Genomic DNA, 24,869 nt, shown 5'->3' with positions numbered 1-24,869 from the left:
TGTTTTGTCAGAGCTCTCCACCATGACCTGTCCTTCTTGGGTGGCCCTGCATGGCATGGCTCATGGCTTCATTGAGTTACGCAAGCCCCTTGGCCACAAGACTGCCATCCGTGAAGGACTTGCTGATAGTGAGTGAATCTATCTCTAGGTTCTCTGTCTGTCCCACTGGTCTGTTTGCTCTTTTACCTGTCCCATGCTGTGTCAGTTCCTGTGGCCTCATGGTGAGTCTTGAGGTCAGGAGCTGCAGTCCTCCCACTGTGTTCTTCTCGTTCAGTAATGTACTGTCTCTTCTGGGTTTTGTGCTTCTCGTGTAAACTTTGTCATCATTCTGTCGATACCCACAAAATAGCTTGCTGGAATTTTGATTGGTATTGCATTGAACCTGTGGTTCAAAGTCAGGAAGAATGGACATCTTGACAGTATTGAGTCTTCCTATTCATGAATATGGAATATCTCTCCATTTATTTAGTTCTTTAATTTTGTTCATTAGAATTGTTTAGTTTTCCTCATAGGGATTTTGTGCATATTTTGTTAGATTTCTTCCTAAGTGTTTAGTTGTTTTGGGTGCTGATGTAAATGGTATTTTTTTCTTTTTAAATTTCAAATTCTATTTGTTGATGGTATATAGAAGTAATTAGCTTCTGTAGGTTAACGTTGTATCCTGCAACCTTGCTATAATTGTTTATTAGTTCTGGAAGCCTTTGTCAGTTCTTCTGGATTTTATTTCCTTTTTTATCTTTACTGCATTAGCTTGGACTTGCAGCGTTATGTTGACAAGCAGTAATGACAGCAGACATCCTTACCTTGTTCTTGCTCTTAGTGAGAAAGCCCTTAGTTTTTCTTTAAATGTAATGTTCGGGGTAGATGTTTTTTTTAGCTATTCCTCAAATTGCAGCAATTCCTCTTCTGTGAATGGGTGTTGGAGCCACTCTGCTATTTTTATGTATATATACTTAAAGGCATTTCAAACTTTATTGTAGACAGTCTGGTTGACAGACTTACTGCCATTTCTTACACACATTCATAGTTATTTTCTTAGAGTTGAGTTAACAGATAGTCATTGAGTGTTCGCTGCCAGGAACCTGGTAAAAAGAAATAAAATAAGACATTCTTCTTTCCATACAGAGTTGTTAGTCTATAAATAGATAATAATGGTAATAGAGAAATTATGACAAAAGAAACAGATATGCATTGGAAGCATATATACCACTCAACCATACTCAATTAGAGGGTTGTCAGGAACATCTTCTGGAAAAAGCTTATAGGAAAAGCTAATTTGTTTTTAAGTTCCTTCAAGAAAAACATGCTAAAGTGAGTTGACGCCTACCTTTGTGAGAGTTTGGAGATGTAGTAATGAGCTCCTGAGAGAAAAGAAAATTGCTTTTTAAAATTTTCCCATAAGGGGAAAAAAAAAAATTTTCCCATAAGGAATTTAAACTGTTTTTGAAAGCTGTAAAGAAATGTCCTTATGCCGTAGGGGATCGTTACTCAAAAAACTGATCAGACAAATGTTATTAATTAGAAATGGCCTTAAAGTAAAATTGATAATTTACCCTTACTACTTAATAACTTATGCCAGAAAGTGAAAAAGAACTGAAGAGCCTCTTGATGAAAGCGAAAGAGGAGAGTGAAAAAGTTGGCTTAAAGCTCAACATTCAGAAAACTAAGATCATGGCATCTGGTCCCATCACTTCATGGCAAATAGATGGGGAAACAGTGGAAACAGTGTCAGACTTTATTTTTTGGGGCTCCAAAATCACTGCAGGTGGTGATTGCAGCCATGAGATTAAAAGGTGCTTTCTCCTTGGAAGGAAAGTTACGACCAACCTAGACAGCATGTTAAAAAGCAGAGATATTACTTTGTCAACAAAGGTCCATCTAGTCAAGGCTATGGTTTTTCCAGTGGTCATGTCTGGATGTGAGAGTCGGACTATAAAGAAAGCTGAACACTGAAGAATTGATGCTTTTGAACTGTGGTGTTGGAGAAGACTCTTGAGAGTCCCTTGGACTGCAAGGAGGTCCAACCAGTCCATCCTAAAGGAGATTAGTCCTGGGTGTTCATCGGAAGGACTGATGTTGAAGCTGAAACTCCAGTGCTTTGGCCACCTGATGTGAAGAGCTGACTCATTTGAAAAGACCCTGATGCTGGAAAAGATTGAAGGCGGGAGGAGAAGGGGACGACAGAGGATGAGATGGCTGGATGGCATCACTGACTCAATGGACATGGGTTTGGGTGGACTCCAGGAGTTGGTGATGGACAGGGAGGCCTGGCGTGCTGCGATTCATGGGGTTTCAAAAGACATGACTGAGTGACTGAACTGAACTGAATTAATAACTTTATTCATTAATATGTACCATTAAGTAAGTGGAAAGGCAACAGTACAAACTGGGAGAAAATTTTATTCTCCATACATATGTGATACATATCTAGAACTTCTATCTAGACTATGTAAAGAACTCCTACAAATCAATAACAACAATAGAAAAATAGGGAAAATACTTAAAGAGACCCTTCACAAAGGAAGATATCCAAATGTCTGTTAAACATATGAAAAACTGCTCGCCATCGTTACTCATCAGGAAAATGCCAATTCAGATCACAGTAATGTGCACTTTATACTCTCCATAATAGCTTAAGTGAAAACATGAAATATATTTAAGTGTTGACAGGATATAAAGCAGCTGGAAGCTCTGTATATTACTGGTGTGTGTGTATTAGTCACACGGTCGTGTCCAACTCTAACCCCATGGACTGTAGCCCTCCGGGTTTCTCTGTCCATTGGATTCTACAGGCTGGAATACTGGAGTGCATTGCCATTCCCTTCTCCAGAGGATCTTCTGACCCAGGGATCGAACCCTGGTCTCCTGCATTGCAGGCAGATCCTTTACCGTTGAGCTACAGGGAAGTCCTATATTACTGGGCGGAGTGTAAATTATATAACTGCTTTAGAAGATTTTTAGCGATATCTTCTAAAGCAGAACATTTACCTATCCTGTGATTCAGGTATTCCACTCCTAGGTACATAACGAACAGAAATTTGTTCACTGTTTGCTAAAAGATACATGTGCTGGACAGTTCATACAGCACTGCTGGTAGTGGTAAAAAACTGGTAATGAAATTTGAAAACCTAGGTGCTCATCAGCAGCAGAATGGATCAGTTGTGGTGTATTTACACAGTGGAATATTTACATCAACAAAGATGAGTGTTCTATTATTACATGCGACAATATAAGAGTCTTGTATACAGAGCATTAAGATCAGAAAAACAAAACAAAACAAAAAATGTGTTTTGGATGATTCTAGTTCTGTGAAGAGCAAAAACAGGAAAAACGAATCCTTGTTGGTGGAAGCCTAGGTTGGGAGAGGGTAAAGAATGGGGGGGAGCACGAGTGGAGCTTTTCGATTTGATAATGTTCTCTTTCTTGATCTGGGTGCTGACTACACAGGTGTGTTGGGTTTTGAAAATATATAGCTGTGCACTTCTGCTATATACAGCTTCCTTTTTATGTTACGTATTTTTTTTAAGTACTGGTTTTAAACATTATAAGGAAACTGATAAATCTAAAAGCTTTACAGTGTTGATTCCATTTTGCTGATTTTTGTACTTTCAGAAATATAAAAATATTCCTTTAGCTTAGTTGAAATGTAAATAATTGGGAATTTTTTAGTTTGAAAATACAGAAATTTTAGAATAATTGTAGTCTTAAGTCAACTACTGCTAAACCTTTTTCTTAAAGTATTAATTTGAACTTCTTATTCATGCAACATATTTGCAAGGTCTGATTTTTACTATTATATGATATATACTGTATAAAACATTAAAATTTGTTTTTGTTAATTATAACTAAACTTGACAGATTAGTATAGCTAACTGGGTGACTGGAAAAGATTTTCTGTTTTAAATCTTAAGTGACTTCTTGTTAAGAAAGGAGGTGAGTGAAAGTGTGTTTTTGGTTATTTCTTACCCTCAGAGGAGGAACTGTAAATAGATGTTCTTATTCTTTTTCTCTGCTTATCAGGAGAATGTTCTATTTCTGTAGTACCTGGAGACATAATTATAACAGACAAACATGGCAATCCATTATCAATTATTTTTTTAACAGTCAAGTCCATCATCTCCGGATCCAGCTAGCTTTCTTGCAGAAGATATTAGTACAAACTCCAATGGTCCAAAACCTGCAGAAGTTGCGCTAGATGATGACAGAGAAGATCTTTTTGCAGGTAATTGTAAATAGCTTTATTTTTTTTTAAGTAATTGTCAATTGTAGCATATATCCTATCAAAATATTCTCTTAAAACTAACATTTTCTGTGAAGTACTATTGATGGCTTTTCTTGTTAACGACTTAGGAGGATAGGAAATTTTAGTTACTTTGCTTTGTGAAAAATAAAGACTGTTGTGAGAAGCATGAATGTGATCCTTTCTGGTTTTAAGCGTTTGGAAGTAAGTCACATGAATAATTTGATTATTTCGAGCAGTACTTGGACACAAACTAATGGTTGTGGCATTCAGACTTTGAGAAATAGCAATGATTATATTCTTTCTTACTTACAATTTTTCACAAAGCAAAATTAAACTCTGAACTTAAGAATTACTTTATTCATAATCTATATATATTTGAAATCTGTTTTAAAAATGTTTTAGTATTTACCATGGGTTCCATTTTGATTCAATTTTAAGTGAATAAATTGATGCTTCAGGAATTTATTTTTGATATGGGGGCAGGCTTTCTACCTTTAAAAAATTGGACCCTCTTCAAAACAATTACCTGCTTTAAGATTAAAATTTAAATACAAATTAATGTTTGGCTATTAAAAAGCAGCATCTGCCTTAGAATTAATGGCACAAATAATTGCAATAGTAAGTCTTTGTGTGTTTGAGAGCTTAGTTTACCTAAACTGGCTTTCTTTGAGTTAAAACTTGATAATGTAAACTTGATAATGTATCCTCCCTCAGCTTTTATAGTGGCTGAATATTGAAACCATCCTGTATTTTTTTAATATAAGTATATTTAAAAATACAGTCCTCTATGACAGAGGTCCATATAATTTCCTGTTTAATGTGTGAAAAGTTTTCACTGCAGATGAATTCATGTATTTTATGAATTCGTGTCAGAAAATTAAAATGTGAAGACAATCATTTACCCAGCCACCCCCTCCCCTTTTCTGTAGCTACCTAACAACTTAGAGTATGACAGTTAACCAAAATTGTAATACTCCTTTTTCTTTTCTTTCCTTGACTTTTTCCTAGGAGATCCTTAGAAGTTTCTTCATGGCATTTATGTTTTAATCTGAAAGATGACAAAAGTAGCTGCTAATCTAAAATTGTGGTTATTCCTCTAATAGTAGAGGGTCATAAATAGAACACTTGGATTATCCATTGTATTGAAGAGTCTCTAAGTCTCAGAATTCTATGTTAATGAGTGTGCTGAAACTCTAAAGCAGAACTCTGTATCTCTGCCTAGGAAAGATGGTTTTCTTGTTTACAGTGTGCCCTGCTGATCAAACAGTTTGCCACGTCAGGGCTGTGCAGTAATATTTGCCCACGAGGCTCAACTGGAAAAATCTTTTTTGTGTTAGTGTACCTAGTGCAGAGTATACTAAACATAGTGATTGATCCATGGTCAGTGTCAGTGTTTTTGTTTTTAAGGAGAAACAGAGATGAAGCAATAAAAATATCCATCTGCTTCTTTTGTTATCTGCAGACACTTTTTATGCTTTATCTTTTATCTTAAACTCAGCTACATTTCATAATGACATCATTAGGTTTCCTAAGACCTGTATAAGAGAAGAAACTATAGGTATTGGTCTAGTGACTTAGCCATTCTGATTTTAAAACCATTATGAGATTAGATTGTAATTGGTGTATATGCCAGTATACTTTGGGTAGCATCTCAAATACTATTATTATGTCAGAAGTGGCGTCAGAAAAAGTTCAAGCATGACTTTGTTACTGTTACTAGCTTACTTACAGAATGTTCACCAAACATGGGTAACTAGAGAGCCCCTTTCCACCATCAGTACCATCCTGCGCTAAGCTTCACTGAACACATTGTAGGAAACTGTCCTAGAGGAGTAAGTGAGAGTGAACAAGTTGCCAGTGTTGAAATTGTCCTAGACTTTTAGAACTTGGTTCTGCCAGGGTAGTTAGTATATTTCACTTACTCTTTTCAGCAGATTATACCAAATCCAAAGTTTAACAAGTATTCCTTTGTTTGAAAAATTCTCTGGTGTCTGTGGTATGAGTGAACTGTTACTTAGCTGACATTGACATAATCAATTTACACTTACCTTCAAAGTGTCTCTCTCAAGGAAATGTTAATCTTTATACTTAGTATATATGGGACTTTTTTCTGTATAAAAAGAAAAACTTTGACTTATTTTTTTATTGAGGTATAGTTGATACATAGTATCGTAAGTTTCAGGTGTACAATATAGTGATTTACAGTTTTTCAAGTTTATACTCCACTTATAGTTTTAAAACGTTGGCTGTAATCTCTGTGATGTACAATATATCCTTGTAGATTATTTATTTTATGCATAGTAGTTTGTACCTCTTTAATTCAAAGTAGACATTTTTAATACCTCAGAAATTCAAGAGGTATCTTATTGCTTCAAGTAAATAACATGTTATTACTGATATACTTTTTGAGGTATTAAAATGGCTTACTGTCTGTTGTTACTACTTTCTCAAACTTTGTATAATCTAAGAACCTCAGGTTAGAAATCACTGATCTAGTCGTGTTTCATTCACTGATCTAGTCCTGCCTGCCTTTTCTTGGTATCAGTTCTATAAACCAGCAGAACTGTGGTTATTATTTTGGCCACTGATTATAAATTTTACTTTTCTGGCTTTGCTTTTAACTTACTCAGTTATGACTGATTCCTGAACAATATGGATTTGAAATGCTCAGGTCCACTAATACGCATTTTTAAAAATTAATAAATACTACAGTACACCTTAATCGGAGGTTGATTGAATCCAAGAATGTGGAACCTCTAAAACAGAGGAGCCATGTATATGGAAGGCCCGGATATAAGTTATACTCAGAGTTTTGACTGTGTAGAGGGTTGGTGGCCCTAACCCCCATGTTGTTCAAGGGTCAACTGTGTTTCACTTTTGTGGAATGCTTCCCTCATTTTTTTCTCTAAATCCATTCAGATCTTTTCAGTTCAGTTTCATAAAATATTCCCTATTTTCCTCAGCCTAGCTTATTCTCTCCCATCTCAACTCAAATTATGGTTTGTTCTATAGTTCATATAGCAGGTAAATGTTTTGTTATGCTCTTTATATTGTTCTCTTGGCTGTTATTTGTCTTTTATTATTTAACATTCCACATGCTTGTGTCTTATTTTCCTGACTAGATTATAAACTCCCTGAGGGCAGGTATGGTACTTTACATCTTTTTGTGTTTCTTCATTGCATTTAGCACAATGTTACATAGCTTTTAGACACTCAGTTTATTGATTTGTTTTGTTTATAAATATATTTAGTTTTAGATTTTTCAAGTGAACAAGTACTTTAAATGCAAACCTAAACACCTATTTCTTTGTGTATATTTGTGTATTCAGCTAATATCCAGTAATCTTTAGCAGTTAATTGCTTTAGATTACTAACTTTGTGGACTTCCCATAACGGATTTTTAATCCCATTTGGGATAGTTCTGAGCAGCTTTCCGCTATAAAGTTTGTGTTTGTGTATAAAAGAATCATAATGTTAGCCTGAATACAAGATTTTGGAAGGTAAGTTACCGCAAGTATTAGATATATTATAGATCCAAACACAAATGAGTGTGGAATTATTCACATCATTGCTTTCCTACTAGCTTTATACCACTAGAATAGATAACTATGTTGACTTACTGGAATTCTTCCTAAAATCAACAAAATCACTGTTGGTTTTAAAGTTTTAAATAAACCACTAAGGATGGATTCATAAATTATTTATAACAATTATTTTAAAATAATATTTTGATATTATGGGTTATATAAAAATGTTTCATAATTCATTGCCTGCTCTACTTGTTACCAGTATCCTCAACTAACTTGTTTAATTTATATCTAGAAGCTACAGAGGAAGTTTCTCTGGACAGTCCAGAAAGGGAACCTATACTCTCCTCAGAACCTTCTCCTGCAGTCACACCTGTGACCCCCACAACACTCATTGCTCCCAGAATTGAATCAAAGAGTATGTCTGCTCCTGTGATCTTTGATAGATCCAGGGATGAGGTATGGAAAAATGTTTATATTCTAAATTAATATGTAAATAATAACTTTTTTTTTGTTCCCCACCCAGTGTTTCTCTCCTGTCCGTCATGTGTAATCAAAGCCTTTTAGACATTTCCAAAAAGAACACTAAAGAGGTTGGGTGATTTGGTTTCTAAATTTATCCCCACACTTTTTAACCCAATAACTTGAGTACATCACTTTCCTTCTCAAGTCAGGCAGTTTGTCATTTGTGATCTTACCGTAATAGTCCCATGGACTTGGGCACCTGGCTGGCTACAGTTCATATGGTCGCAGAGTCGGACAGGACTGAGCGACTGACACTGTGTTGGCAGAGCAGGGGATGTGTTCTGAGTGGAGAGGAAGCATGAGGGCCTTCTAGGGTGTAATGATGGTGTTTTTTCTTGATCTCGGTTCTGGTTACAGAGATGTGTTTACTTTGTAAAAGTTATTGAGCTGTATACCTAGGATTTATATGCTTTATATATGTTACAGTTCAGATAAGGCTTACTTTTCAAAAATCTGTGCAGTAGGGCAACTTTGAAAAAAATTATCATTAGAAAAACATACTTTTCTGAAGTCTTAGAATATTAATGTTGCTTTTAAATTTTGAAAGATTGAACAGTTCCTGTGTTTTCTTCTTGAAAATAACAAACCTTTCCCTCAGAACTACTGTTAACAGGGATTGCTTACTTACAACGGCATAAGAAGTGCTTCTCTGTAGTCTCATAGGTTTATCATTTTTCCTGCTTCTTTCCTCAGTGAGCTTTGTAGTGCTTTTATTGGCTTCAAGAAGAACATGTGTTTACTAGGTAATTAGAGAGATCATGATGCTCAAGTTGCTTATCATAATTTCTGCAAGTATGTAGGATTCTACTGGCAAAAGTAATGGCTGCTTCCTGGTTTTTAAAGAGGAGAGATACAGCTTTGAAAATTAGTAATACTAAAAATAATTAAGGAATTATTTTCATAATCTGCATCTGAAGATTGAACAAAAATATTCCACAGTATTCCTCCAGAAGTTTTCTTTACATCTGAGGACTCAGAGGAACACAAGATTTTCTGTTGCTTCTCTCAATTATCCTTTTCCTATTGTCTTTTTGTGTGTGTGTATTTTTCACATAGACAGGAAATGTAAAAGCTTTCATTGATTTTCAGAAATGGAGTGCTGAGTGACTCTCAAATTGTTTGATGTGGCAGTGATCCTAATAAAAGATAGATGGTAAAAGTTATACTTATTACTGTTATGATGATAATACAAATTGGAATCTTTAATACCAAAAAAATTTTCCTAGATTGAAGAAGAAGCAAATGGAGATGTTTTTGATATAGAAATTGGTGTATCAGATCCAGAGAAAGTTGGTGAGTCAACATTTATTATATTTTGTACTTGCTACTTTTTGATAATTAACTTGGTTGTTAATGTGCTGTTTTTCCTAACTACATGCATTGTTACAATATTAAAATTGGTGCTTCTAATTTTTAAATTTGTGGCAGCTTGGTGGTTTGTATTGTCTCCCAATTCTCTCTTTATTGAGAAATAATTGACAAATAAAAATTGTGTGTATTTAGGATGTTATACACATCACAATTATCATAATGTGATAGCTTAATATTTTATGAAATGATTGCCACAATCAAGTTAATATATTACCTCACATAGTTACCTTGTGTGTTAAGCTTATGATTTTTAACAGCTTGGCTTTTCTTATAGGTGATGGCATGAATGCTTACATGGCTTATAGAGTAACGACAAAGGTAAGCCTTTTGCTCCTCTAAAAAAATACTGAGCCCTCACTGTGTAGTATGAGGATACTACAGTGATTAAAGTGTACGTGATCACTGTCTTTACAAGGTTATCATCCAGTAAAAGTTGCATGTAAATAGTCACAGTGAGTCGTGAGTGGTTTGGTAGAGAGAGAGTTCTGGGAGGCTATGCAGGAAGGGATCTAATCTAGGCAAAGTAGAAGTGTTGCGGGTGGGAGAGGGGGCAAAGGGATTTGCTTGTGTAAAAGCCAGAAATAAGAAAACATTGTGCTTTCTAGGACCTGCAGGAAGTAGTGCCAGATTAAATTGTTTGGCAGTAAGCCTGCCTTTATTATGAATAGCCACATTAGGAATTGTATGATGGAAAACCATTGAAGTTCAAACAAGAGTGTGGCACAATGAGATTTTTGTTCTAGAAAGCTCTCTCTGACTCAGTTTGGATTGGGAGGATAAAAGTGTCAGGGAACTTCCCTGGTGGAACACTGGTTAAGACTCTGTGCTTCCACTGCTGGGGAGTGTGTGAGTTCAGTCCCTGGTCAGGGAACTAAGATTCCACGTGCTGCACAGTGCGGCCAAGATAAAAAGAAAGGTCAGGATCTCTAGTTGAGGCAGTTTGAGGCAGTTGCAATTCTTAAAGAGATTGTAGACCTTCAAATCTTAAAGACAGGGGGTCTGCAGCAGTCCTACTGTGAGAAGTGATAGTTAATACTAAGGAATTGGTTTTGGGGATGAGTGAAGAAAATGGTTTCTTGAGTTATATAGGAGCTGTGATCAGTAGAGCTTGGATGTAAGAAGTGAGGAAAGAGGGAAACCTGAGTCTTTGTCTAGAGGAACTCTGTGGTTGTTGGAATGATCCTGGAGAAAAGGCAATACAAAGAGAGGAACACAGTATGGAGTGAAATCTGTTAATTCATTAAACAGATACTTATTTATGTACCGTGGAGTCAGGCTGTCTTCCAAAAGCTAGAATAGTAAACAATACAGAGAAGTTCCCTTCACTTTTCCAGCAGGGGAAAATATGGTGAAATTGAGGTGGCAGTGCAATTTAAATGGAGGTTTTCCCTTGGACTATGTATCAGACTGAAGCCCAGTGGAGATCTAGGCTAGAGGTAAAGATCAGAGGTCAAGAATCATTAGCGTAAATACAGGTAGAGTCGGTGAGATGAGTTAAGTGTAGAATAAAGCAGGTGTTTTCTGTAAAAAAACAAACAAACCAGCAACAACTGTGATTTGGGGTTTTTTCAGTTGTTAGAAATCTTTGTTTCACAATAGTTAGCTATTTTTTTTGCTATGTAGACCTCTGTGTGTGTGTGTGCATATTCACAATTATGTATTACATTAATTTTTAAATAATTGTTCAGTATTCAAAATTTGAAATACCTCTTCTTCACTTGTAGACTTCTCTTTCCATGTTCAGCAAAAGTGAATTTTCAGTTAAAAGAAGATTTAGTGACTTTCTCGGTTTGCATAGCAAATTAGCAAGCAAGTATTTACATGTTGGTTATATTGTGCCACCAGCTCCAGAAAAGAGTATAGTAGGTAAGTATGAATCTTTAAAAATGGATTTTTGTTACTGGTACTAGTTCAATTTTAATTGTATGGATTTGTGTATTCCATAATCACTCACTATCATGACATATCAATGTCTTAAGAGATACTGAATTTAAATATTCTATTTGTGATAGTCATTTATCAACTGAAGAGTGTATAGCTAAAAATTTTATTTTCTAATACCTAAGGATTTTGATTTATACAATGTGATGATTGTAAATATTAAGTTGGAATTTAGCAAGATGGAAGCAATTAAAAACCCTTTTAGGGTTATTAGAACCTTATTACTGAGTAACATTTAGAGAATATTTAATATTATTAGCATATTAACATTTTTCTGAGGACTTGGAGATGTTCCATGCTCAGCTATACATTGTACAAAAAGATTTGATTTAGCCTTGCTCACAAAGGAGCTATTTAAACTCATCTTATTTTATTACATACCTCAATTTAACATTTAAAAACATTTCACTTTTACAGGTAATAAAGCCTTACTGAGTTAAGAATATGCAGAATATTACAAAAGAGGAAAACCTCTATTGTCCCACCATTAAAATTTTATAGTATTTTTTCCACTCTTTCTTTTCAGTCATAGATTTTTGGTGTTCTCTCAGGAGAAGTTGAGTGCACATCCTCCTTCTCCACCATTTGAACCAGTTTCCCAGTCATAGGTTTTTATTTAATCAATTTTTATATATATAAGATTGTTATTCTGAAATATATTTGAAATAAGTTTTATTCTAAGTTACTGTTTTTTCCTCTTTAAACATTTGATTTGAAAAGCAGTTTTATCTGTATCTTTTATGATTTTGAAATCTTGATATATTCAAAAGCATTTTTATATTCTTCCTCATTTTTAAAATTCAAAGATCTAGTATAGTTCTTCAGCTTTTTGGTCTCAAGACCCCTTGTGTATTCAGATATATTGAAGGGCCTTTAAAGAGCTTTTGCTTTTGGAGCTATACCTCTTGATACTTACATGTGAGAATTTTTAAATTGTATTTATTAATTGACTCAAAAATAATAAACTCATAACCTGTTATTAACAAATAAGGTTTTTGTGAAAAATTATTTTTGTAAGGCAAAAAAATAATGATAAGAATGGCTTGGCTTTTTTGTTTTTTTACAGTTTTGCAAAATCTTTAATCTCTGACTTCATAGAAAATAGCTTTATTTTCACATCTGCTTCTGCACTCTATCTTTTGTAATACAACACATCATATAACTTTAGGAAAGCTCCACTGAGTTCTCATGAAAGAATGAAAGAAAAAATAACAAAAATAACAGCATGGTATATTATGAAGATAGGTTTTTGTACACATCCCCTGCCACTCCTCAGAAAGGTCTCAAAATGCTTCCAGATATTCTAACCATGCTTTGTGAACTGCTAGTCTAGTTAATAATTTTATTTCTCTAAACTGTTGCAGTGGTATCCTTCGGCCTCCCATTATCTGTGTAGTGAACTTGTTTCATTTATCATAAATTAATTATTAATATCCTTTTTTCTTTAGCTTTAAGTTGTACAACCATTTTTAATATATCAAAAGAGGAAAAACAAAATAATTTTTCTCATTTTGGTGACTAGATTCACTAGTCTTTAAACATTGAGCCAGGGGGAAAAAAAAATTAAAACTCAATTTTCATGCCAAGTTTACTGTGTTTCAAACTAATATTTTCCTCTAATAATCTTCAACCTTCCACCAATTATTAGATTAAAAGGATTGAAAAGATTGGAAGAATTTGAGGCAACCATACAAAATGCCTTTACTTATATCTTAAAAAAAGATATAAGTAAAGAGATTAGCAGGAAAAATAAATGTAGTTAAATAAAAGATAAAGTCAAGTTAGTTTCCTCTAAATGTGTGCATAAAGTTTGAGCAATTATTAAAGGTGGATAACAAGTTGTTCTGTGAAGTTCTTGGCAGAAAATCAAGTAGAGAAGTAGTCATTTTTAAAATTTCATGTTGTCCATCAGTTTTTAAAAATGAATACATTAACTAAGAAAAAATTTGCACATGACTTTATTTTTTAAATTCAGAGAGGTTCTGTGAAAGAGCTCATTATTTCAGCTGTTATAAAACCAGATATGATAAACAAACAAGAGCATGTTCTTAAAATCTGTGGCAGAGGAAATACTTAGCATATTCACAGATTACACTTATTTTTCTAGTACCAAAAGTAAAGACCTAATTATTGCTCATAAGAGATAAAAGTATCAAGTGAGCTTAAACTCATGAATTTGAACTCCATTATGCATATTGCAATCAAACACATTTTAATTTACCAGGAGTATAATATATATCAAGTAAAATAAGGATTCCAAACTGGAAAGCTACAGACATAGCTCAACTTCTGCTTTAGCTGTACTCTTTTATGGTTTACATTAAAAGTACTTGCCCAGTATATATATTAATCTGTTAAACATAGGATACTAGTTATAATTTTTGACACTTTTTTGTCAAGTTCAAATATATTTTAAATTATTCAGAAAGTCAAAGTGTTAATTACTCAGTTGCGTCTGACTCTGTGACCCCATGAGCTGTGTAGCCTGCCAGACTCCTCTGTCTGTGGAATTCTCCAGACAAGAATACTGGCATGGGTAGCCATTCCCTTCTCCAGGGGACCTTCCCAACCTAGGGATTGAACCTGGGTCTCCTGCATTGCAGGTAGATTCTTTACCATCTCTGAGCCACCAGGGAAGCCAAATTATGCAGAAATTATTTTAGAAGAATGTTTCTCAGTAGTAGAAAATCATGAATCTCATTCAATTTTTTCAAAGGCATGACCAAGGTCAAGGTGGGTAAAGAAGATTCATCATCCACAGAATTTGTAGAAAAACGGAGAGCAGCTCTTGAAAGGTAATTCTGATCAGCTATGTTTATTACTCTTATGTTTTTACTTCAGTAATATAAGTCTGATTCCACTAAGTGGCACAAGTATATTATTAAGTATGAAAATTCTGAAGTACCGCTCGACTACTCTTAAGAGTGCTATAAGCTTTTTTAAAGAAAATTGGTTCATTAAAAAATATGGTACTGTATCCTTGTTCCATTTCTATTCTCATAACAAAGTGATACTTGTTTTCATCTACATTAATTTTTCTTTTGAATAGTTAGTGATATTGAAATATTATTAAACGCAATGAAAAATTAGGTTTATGCTCCCTCCTTCAATTCTTTATAGTTGATTGTGACTTGAGAGTACAAAAGGGTTAGTCAGTGCTTGAACTGACTGTATAGTTAAATAAAGGCTGATAGATATATATGTTGTACCTTCTTTTATACTTCTTGACCTGACACATTTCCTATAGCTTTGAAGACGTGTTCATTGTGGCCAACTCAAAGAGAAATGGATGGGAGGAATCTACTCCCAGAATCTTAACATTTCTTCCTTTCTATGCTGAAAATGTGAGAAAACAAGTTCAAAACTATCTTAAAGTTCACCTTATAGTTGGTAATTACCTAGATTTAAAGTACTTGCTACTTTCATAGGTTTTTTTTGTTTTTAATTTTAATCAAATTTGCTTATTTGTTTTATTTTCTCTCTTGGCTTAAAATTAGTGGTTAGAGTAGATAAGGACAGTTTTTAGGAAATAGCATATTATATCTACAGGATATAAATTAGTTTTTAAAACTCTTTTTGAGACAACATATTTCTGGATTTTAGTAATAAATTATTTCAGTTTTAAAAAAATGCCACAGTAAAGTCAGGTTTGAACAATTCATAATAAGAAAAGCTAGTGTGCAACTTAAAATCTTATGTTAGAGAAGACTTAAAAGATGAGATTGTGTCTGTGAGACTAGCAGTCACTCTGGAAAAAGATTTAAATTGCATCAATAGAAGTTTAATTTAGGCATTAGAATTGATTCTGTGGTGAAAGAAGTCATAGACTGAGTATGTTTAAGAATAAAGACAGATAATGTACTGCCTTGATTTCACTTAGTTCTTCCTGAAAGTATAACCATGACCTTTTGAGAAGCCTTTCCAGTCCTGTTTTTCTGTGAGTAAATTTGAAATATTTTGGATGACATCTTTGATAAGAAACTTAATGAAGATTTATTGTACCAAGGACATATTTGGTTCTCCACTCACCTTTTCTTTTAACTTGAATGCATTGCATAGTACTTAAACCGTACCTTCATTCACTATGTAACACTGAGGAGAGTTTTACAGAAGTATTGAAGCTTGACCTAGTATATTTGTGAAGGTAGTTTCTTGACTAGTAAATATTACTTGTTAAATACTATCAGTACCTTAGTAGAATTTGCAGTAGTGATAAAGCGTATTATGAGTTCATTCTACATTAGAAAAGATAACTAAAGAAAATACAGGTGTAAAGGTACAGAAGCAGAGGAACTGGAATGATTTTTATTGTGAGTTTTCTGTGGCATTTCTTAAAATTTAAATATTTAGGCATTTCTATGGGATACATGACCTAGTTGGATCTGGCAGGTCAAGGATGTATTTCTTCATATATGGTCTAGTAGTCATTTACATAGTTATTTATTCGTTGAACTTTGAGAATCCAGATGACTGTCTTGAGCAAAAGGATTAATATCTGGTATTAAAATATGAGAAGAGAAAGGGAGTGGTTAAGAACCCAAACATTCCTCCTGTGCCACACTCGGTAAGCAGAAACTACATCTTCTAAGTATCCTAAAGATAGCTCACTTGATTTTCTTATGAGCGCTTCATGTGTTACCTTACGAGCATATTGAGTTTGTTTTATAGTAAGGATGCTGCTGCTACTGCTGCTAAGTCGCTTCAGTCGTGTCTGACTCTTTGTGACCCCAGAGACAGCAGCCCACCAGGCTCCACCATCCCTGGGATTCTCTGCTACACTTCTGTAAATGTAAACTGAGAAATGTAAAGTAGCATGAAGTACTGTATAGGGTTTTAGAATCCTTTCTCTGTTGAAACCTGCACTCCATTATGCACTGCACACTATCTGTGAGGTCTTGGACCAGTTATTTAACCTAAATTCATTGTTCCTTTTCTCTAAAAATGTAAGTGTATCATAATAAGTACCTGCAAACCCAGCTGGCAAAGCCTCAACAGTTAGTGTAGATTGATTAACCCACTCATGTCAGAAGGTTTGGAGGTAGGCAGATGTTTAATGTTATCAAGTTCATCAGGAAATCCTGTTGTTTCCTTTTGATATCTGGACAACAGATTTTTCTTCCGTTCACTACCAGTTGAAACGTTGGAATTAACTCCAGTAGACTCCACGTTGATCTCCCTGTTTCCACCCTCGTACCTCTATTCTTTTTTTAATATAACCGCCAGTGTCATCTGGTGGTTATGCATCATCCCCACTCATACACGCATCTAATTTCACTCAGTAAAAGCCATAATCCTTATAATGATCTATAAAATCTTCCATGACATGCACTGCTCACTCTGTTACGTACTTGATATCATATCTTCCTTGATCACTTTGCTCTAGGCCACACTCACCTTTTTGCTGCTCCTCATAGATCCCAGGCATTTTCTCACCTGGGTTTTCACTCCCCTACCCTCTGTGGCACTGCCTATAAAGCTTTTGCTCCTGGGGTATCCGCATAGCTAATTCCATTACCTGTTTGAAATTCAGGCATTCAGGTATCACCTTTTCTGACCTATTCTATTTAAATTGCCATCAACCGCTGATCCCATTGGGCTTCCGTAGTAAGCTCAGTTGGTAAAGAATCCGCCTGCAATGCAGGAGACCCCAGTTTGATTCCTGGGTGGGGAAGATCCCCTGGAGAAGGGATAGGCTACCCACTCCAGTATTCTGGCCTGGAGAATTCCATGGACTGTATAGTCTATGGGGTTGCAAAGAGTCGGACACGACTGAGCAACTTTCACTTTCACCAATCCCATTTACTTGTCCTTTCTCTACTTGTCCTTTCATTTCTCCACAGCATTTGCCATCTTATCTCATACATTATTTTTATGATTTGTTGTCTGTCTTCTTTTTCTAATATAAGCTTCAGTAGGAAAGGAATCTTGTTCTCTTTTGTTCATTGATACATTCTGAGTACTCAGAACAGTAACTGATGTGTAGTAAATGCTCAAGATATGTTTGTTGAATATCATCAGATATTCATCATCATCAAATGAATGTCATCAGAGACACAGGTTCTTTTTGCCTTCTTGGTCTCTCTTTGTTAGCACATATCTTTGAGTCTAAAGCAAGAGAAATATCTTTAACTCTGTTTCTCTCAAGCATTTTGTATAACCTGCTTTATTTTGTGTTGGTAAGTAAGTAGAAATTTGAAAGCGACCCCATGGACTATAGCCCTCCAGGCTTCTCTGTCCATGGAATTCTCCAGGCAAGAATGCTGGAGTGGGGTGCCAAGGGATCTCCCAGATCCAGGCATCAAACCCAGGTCTCCTGTATTGCAGGCAGATTCTTTACCATCTCAGCCACCAGGGAAGCAGTTGAAAGCCCTTAGTGATTGTAAATATACTGATAACCTTTCCTTAGCACAAATCTTAACTAACTGCTGACCACTTCTTGCAGAGTCTGATACTTACTTTTCATCAGTTCCTAGCGTCTTTCATTTATGTCTTCTTTCAGTGTTTGTTCTTCCCCCCAATATCTCTTTGCATTGTATTTTCAGTGTATTCTTCCTACATTTGTTTTTGTTCTTTATCTTTCTTCTACGTATCTATAACCTTCTCTGACCTTAATTCTGAATTGGTGTATAGTTACAAATAATCAATTAAAAATCCGTTTTATGTTTCTTTTCTTAATTTTAACATTATGTAAGTTTAATACTTTTTTAAAGTGGTTGATTACCTTTATTTTCATGTAACTCTTAAGAAAGTTTTATTGTCTTTTTCTAGAACGTAGAAAAAGGCAGTATTGTCTTTTTATTGTCTTTTTTTATTGTCTTTTTCAACGTTGATTCCTCAAAATGCTAGTATGTTTTAAGGTGAAAAAAAGAAATTTACTGTCAGTTGAGGTTTATTAATGTAAGCTTTAACAAAGTTAAACCAGATCTTTTTCCTGCAGTACTTCTCACAGCATTTAATATGCTGCTATTCACTATGAATCTTAAAGGAATATGTATGTAATATATTTCAAACTTTCTTGGTTATAGAAACACTCTTTTTCTTGGAATATTGCATGAGACTAGTGTTCTCACTTAATAGAACTCACTCAAAAATTCTCACTAGAACTCACTTTAAAAAGTCATTTTAGAATATAAGTAGTATTAGCTATTTCCATTTATGTTTGAAGTACTGCAGTTTTTCTTAAAGGTTGTGTACTTCCTTGCTTGTTCATTTTATGAATGTCTTAAGTGCTTGCTGTTTATCTGCTGTTGTGTGCACTCAGATGAACAACTTATGCAAACTGCTCTTAAACAGTACACAGTCCTGCTGCTGCTGCTGCTAAGTCGCTTCAGTTGTGTCCGACTCTGTGCGACCCCATAGACGGCAGCCCGCTAGGCTTCCCCATTCCTGGGATTCTCCAGGCAAGAACACTGGAGTGGGCTGCCGTTTCCTTCTCCAATGCATGAAAGTGAAAAGTGAAAGTGAAGTTGCTCAGTCGTGCCCGACTCTTAGCAACCCCATGGACTGCAGCCCACCAGGCTCCTCCGTCCATGGGATTTTCCAGGGAAGAGTACTGGACTTAATAACTCAGCTAGAGTAGTACTGGACAACTTCAGTGTTAAAACTGTTTAAGTAAAATTCCAGTGGAAAAATATCAGCATTTCTCAAACTTACAGGATTAGTGTTCCTGCTGTACTTTTTTTTAGTTTCATAAACTAAGCAGCAAATAAATAATTTTTAAAACCACAGTGTAGATTGTACTGTACATATCTATTAAATACCACTTCTATTATAATGACCTCTTACATGAGCTGATGACTTAAAATGAAGTTTAATATGGTAAATATTTTATTTAAATATATAAAAATATTTTTATGGTATATATATATATGGTGAAAATATATATGGTAAATATTTTATTTAAATATATAAAAATATATAAATGTTAACGTTTGAGCTTTTTTTTTCCCAGAAACTCTTAGGCATATTCTATAATCTGTTCTGTATAAATAGAATAAAGGCATATTAATTATTATATGTTGGGCAAAACTAATACAATGTTGTAAAGTTTAAAAATAAAATAAAATTTAAAAAAAATAATAGAAACATTACTGCATGTAATTATTAATCTGGGGAAAGAGCAATTTTTAAAAAATGGGATTAGATAAGTAGCAGTGATTGAAATAGTGGAATTTTTTTTCTTATGAAAGAAGGATTGGTAATGTATTGTGACTGTCAGGGTTTGACCTTTTCTCGTAAAGAAAAATTACTAAAGTAAGCTGATAGTGATTTAAGTAGTGATTTTTCTCTTTACTTTTTATTTTATGTGATGTTGTATAAGGAAAACATCAAAAATAGCAAAACCTTGGAAATAGAAATGTTGAAAAAAATTTAGTCCTTGTCAAATGAGGATCAAAACTGATTTGATAATTTAAATCTACTGCCAAGGGGGAAAAAATTGGTAGGCTGTTCTCCATTTTGGTAATGATGACAATTAAAAAAAATAGTTTGGACTAATTAGTAATATATATATTACTAGAATATAGATAATAATGACTGGGGACATACTGACGTGCCAAAAGATAGAGTTGTTTCACAAACTTACATATGTACCCTAACTCTAATATTTTGCAGTGAGAAGTTTGGTAAGTAATTTAACCTCTCTCCATTCCTACCCCTACCCCCCTACTGTGCCTCTTTTTACATAATTATGAATTTTTCTTTTTATGTAATTATGAATTTTCAAAAGATGAATGCAAAGCTTATTAATATTAAATTACTGTAAAATTCTACATAATCAGAGTGAAAGCAAACTGATAGGAAGCAAACAGAAGGCATCTTTTTTAATTTTTAAATATTCTTTTGTTGAAATAAGATTTAAAATAAGATGCTACTGATAAATAAAGGAGCATTTTATTCTTAAATCTAGGTATCTTCAAAGAACAGTAAAGCATCCAACTTTACTACAGGATCCTGATTTAAGGCAGTTCTTAGAAAGTTCGGAGGTACTATTTCTGCTTTAAATTTTTATATGTAAATGTTCTCATTTATGATTATCAGTATAGTAATTTATATAAGTATAGGTATAAGTATAAGTATATGTGTTCAGTAAACAGCTGCATTAATAAATGGAATAAAACAATATGTTGTGTTTTGTTTTTTTGCTTAGTGCTTTAATTAGCTTTAATTAACTAAATTCATAGTAGAATATCTTCATATCAATAATTGTAGGATGATTATTCCCTTTCTTGAAATATATTAAAACCAGATTTAAAAGAACAACTTACAAATAGTCTAATTCTGAATACCCAAGTCATTGCTTAGGCATTAAATAAGTTTATTCAGACCTCATTTTAAAGATAGTTGAATGTGGGTTTGTATATCTACATTCTAATAGTCTTATTAAGGTTTTGAAAGGGAAATGTGTGATTTGAAAGAACTTTAATTATAAACATGCTGATCTTTATATTTGGCACATTTTATCCTCTAATTGTTACCGTATGAGACTTTTTTTTTAATCTACTTGAACTCCAGAGTTGTTAAAAAAAAAAAAAATTCCAAATCTCACAGCCCTGACTAAGCATAAGGAGATTTTTCTCAAGACTTTCTCCTTTTTTCCTTTTAAACAGTTTATATCTGCTAGCAAACAGGTGGCCAGTGTTAAAGTGCTTGGCAATTTCTTAATATATTTTGACAAACAGAGTGTTGTTCTATCTAAATGTAAACGTGCAGAAGAAAAACAAATGGAAAGTCTATTTTTTAAGTTTTCCTTTGAGAATGTACAAGTAGTGTATTTGAGAAATTAGATCTCACTATTGAAATGTATGAGAGTGAAGAAAATACAACCTCCTTTTTTTTTTTTTTTTTTTTTTCGGGGGTGTTATGTGGGGGCAGTCCCTTTTGTGGCCAGTTAAGCCTCTAGGCTTTTAACCGGTTTGTTTGCCCTTATTTGTCATTCAATTCCAGCTGCCTAGAGCAGTTAATACACAGGCTCTGAGTGGAGCAGGAATATTGAGGATGGTGAACAAGGCTGCCGACGCTGTCAACAAAATGACAATCAAGATGAATGAATCGGATGCAGTAAGAGCTGATTTTTCGACTTGAATAATGAGATGAATTAATGAGCCCAACAATTGCATTTTAAAGCTGTACAAGTAGAAAATAGGATATTAATTTGCTTATTGAGTGTAGTTCCCAGCACCTCAGTTGACCACCATGGTTCTACATGGTTAATTCGTTGCTTTAAAACAAGGAATGTAGCTTGCTATTGGTAACCTAATTTACACTGGTTTGTTGTGGCTAAATTAGCTCCATTTTTCATTTTTCTCTTAGTGGTTTGAAGAAAAGCAGCAGCAATTTGAAAATCTGGATCAGCAACTTAGGAAACTTCATGCCAGTGTGGAAGCCTTGGTCTGTCATAGAAAAGGTTTGTTTGTCTTGTTATTTATATGTTTAACACTGTAAGTTAATTCAGATATTTTATTTTATTAAAAATGATTAAAGTTGTGAAATGAATAGTTTTAAGAGGATGTTTTCTGTTTCAACTTTGTTACTTAATATTTTTTCTTGTATTTTAATCTTCTAGTTTAGGAGAAAAATCTTAGGTTTGTATATTTTGAATTTTAGATTAAAACTGCTTGATAATTAACTCTTTGTTAAGCATATACTGAATGAATGAAGATGTCTTATTGGTAACTCTTAATAATTAAAGAATGAAATTCAAAAATTGATACTTGAAATTTGTCTTTAAAATGTAGTTTTGTGCCTATATTTCCTAAAGAACTGTGAAGCATTTGCTTCATTTTTCAACCACAGTATTTAAAAACCCAGAAAGGGGAGTATTTAAAATTCATTAAAAATTTGAGTTCTAATTTTTTATTCCATTGTGAGGTGTTTTTGGTTTTATTTTTAAAGAATACATGACTTCTAGAATTACCTTTCTGAAACACTTAGTAAGTAATTATCTTTCTAGAACACGTTCTAAACCACTTAGTAAATAATTTATTACTTGTAAGTGCCATTATCAGTAATACATTGCAAAAAAAAGTAATTACAAAAATCTACTAATATATTTCTCACTGAAAGTGGTTTATAACAGTTTTTCCTATTTATATTCTCTCTTAGGGAACATTTTATGGTTCTTTAAGAGAACTTTATGAAATGCAGAGCAACAGAGCAAATCCAGGCAAAGTAATCGTTAGTTCTTGACATCTGTTTTTCTGTTTGATGTGTTTAAAATGATCACATTCAAAAATTCTTAATATTTCACTAAGCTTTGGTGTTGCACACAAAGGAAAAAAGAATAAGATTTATGTGAATTATATATACAGTTTTGCCTTGTTTTCTTCCTGTGTGCTAAATAATAATCTCATAAAAATTGTTATTTTCAATGATAAATACATGTTTAAAGGCCAGATAATGTAATACAAATCAATTGTGAGTGTTCCCAGTGCTTTTCATATAAAAATATTTATTTTTTGTCTTTTTTAGGACTAGACAGAGAAGCACTTAGGAGGAGAATGGGAAGGGAGATTATTATATCAAGTTTTTAAACATAGTTTATACCCTAGGCGTATAGGCAGTGTACTTCTAAATTTTCAGTAGAGCTCTGAACAGTTGACGTTTATATGCCCAAGGCATTTTAATGACTGTTTTTATTATTTTTAAATATTTTTCTTATTTTTTAATTGGAGCATATTGCTTTACAGTGTTATTTTAAAATATTTGAGCAGCTTGTAAATAGATAAAATTTAAAGAGAATGTAAAATATCAATGCAATATTTAAGAACTTCACTAGTGAACACTAAAAATGAATGCTTTTCTATTTCAGAACTTTCAGCCAACACAGCTGCCTTTGCTAAAAGTGCTGCCATGTTAGGTAATTCTGAAGATCATACTGCTCTATCTAGAGCTTTGTCTCAGCTTGCAGAGGTTGAGGAGAAGATAGACCAGTTACATCAAGAACAAGCTTTTGCTGACTTTTACATGTTTTCAGAACTACTTAGTGACTACATTCGTCTTATTGCTGCAGTGAAAGTAAGCCTTATTTTGTAATCTTCCTTGAATTTTTCATACTTCACTGTTTTGCTTATAAGAAGAATATGGTTTCCTATTAGGCATGCATTTAAGTATGTAAATTACATACTATACTAGTATGTATAAAATGATTTCAAGATGATTATTCATAACTTAATATTCTCTTCCCCATGACTTAATACCATAGACAGAATTGATTTTTTTTTTAAGGGATCTAAAGATGCCAAATACGGTAAAACCAATACATACATACTTACATATTTACATATAGAAGTTTGCAACTAACTGATAGCATTAGTTTACTCTTTCTAGTATGAGCTGACACTACCACTGGACTCTGTTCTCATTAGTAAAGTTATAATAAATCAGACGAAACCAGAACTGACTGACTGTTGCATGAATACATTTAACGGTGACTTTAGCGTGAATTTAGATGATAAGAAAACATTTGGTGTGGTCATCACGTATTTATAGATGACATGGGACTAGATTAGATAAAGAACTGTGTTTTCAAGTTGTAATGGTTGAGGATGAGCAGTCTTAAGTTTCTGAATAATTGAGAAAGTAAACCTATTAACTAATAAAAATTAGTCTTTTACAGATATCTCTAATATTCAGATAATTGAACTGTTATTTTGTCTGTTACATGTTTTGGAATATACTTTTTAAGATCTTATGGTGTCTTTGAAGTATTGTTATGAACATTAGTTTATGGAATAAGGGGAACTGGAAGTTTACTTTGAATTCAAACATCTAGAAAGTTAATGCAACCTTGTTCCTTGCTTTCTTACACAAAATTTTTTCAGCTTAAGTCTGATCAAATTGATATTCATCTGTAATCAGAACACTGATGCATCTTTTAGATGATTCCGTTCTCAGGCTAGTGACAGTTTATTGCTGGAGGGTTCTTAGCACTTTATAGAGGCTCCTTAGGTTTAGGCTAAATTATCAATTTTGTTTGTATTTACTCTTAGATGTCACTCTTTATCCTGGTGGTTAATTTTTCTCTTCAGCTATTTAAAGATGTTAATATAGATAGTTAGAGTATTCAGTTCAGTTCAGTCACTCAGTCGTGTCTAACTCTTTGCGACCCCATGAATCTCAGCACGCCAGGCCTCCCTGTCTATCACCAACTCCCGGAGTTCACTCAGACTCACGTCCATCGAGTCAGTGATGCCATCCAGCCATCTCATCCTCTGTCGTCCCCTTCTCCTCCTGCCCCCAATCCCTCCCAGCATCAGAGTCTT

General features: G+C 33.9%; 1 protein-coding gene across 2 annotated transcripts in view; it reads left to right on the top strand.

The window, feature by feature from the left end:
• Positions 1-24,869, top strand: part of SNX2 (sorting nexin 2) — a 65,651-nt gene that overhangs the window by 25,416 nt on the left and 15,366 nt on the right. For both annotated transcript variants that reach the window (XM_070374086.1, XM_005894576.2), the window contains exons 2-11: positions 4,105-4,222; positions 8,066-8,229; positions 9,522-9,588; positions 9,941-9,984; positions 11,391-11,532; positions 14,324-14,402; positions 20,516-20,591; positions 21,553-21,666; positions 21,919-22,012; positions 23,417-23,622. In XM_070374086.1, coding sequence (XP_070230187.1) covers positions 4,105-4,222; positions 8,066-8,229; positions 9,522-9,588; positions 9,941-9,984; positions 11,391-11,532; positions 14,324-14,402; positions 20,516-20,591; positions 21,553-21,666; positions 21,919-22,012; positions 23,417-23,622 — 1,104 coding nt within the window. The remainder of the gene's footprint in view (positions 1-4,104; positions 4,223-8,065; positions 8,230-9,521; positions 9,589-9,940; positions 9,985-11,390; positions 11,533-14,323; positions 14,403-20,515; positions 20,592-21,552; positions 21,667-21,918; positions 22,013-23,416; positions 23,623-24,869) is intronic.

Source organism: Bos mutus, chromosome 7 (genome assembly GCF_027580195.1).
Source record: "Bos mutus isolate GX-2022 chromosome 7, NWIPB_WYAK_1.1, whole genome shotgun sequence".
Classification (NCBI taxonomy): Eukaryota; Metazoa; Chordata; class Mammalia; order Artiodactyla; family Bovidae; genus Bos; species Bos mutus.
This window is presented reverse-complemented; position numbering and strand designations above follow the sequence as displayed.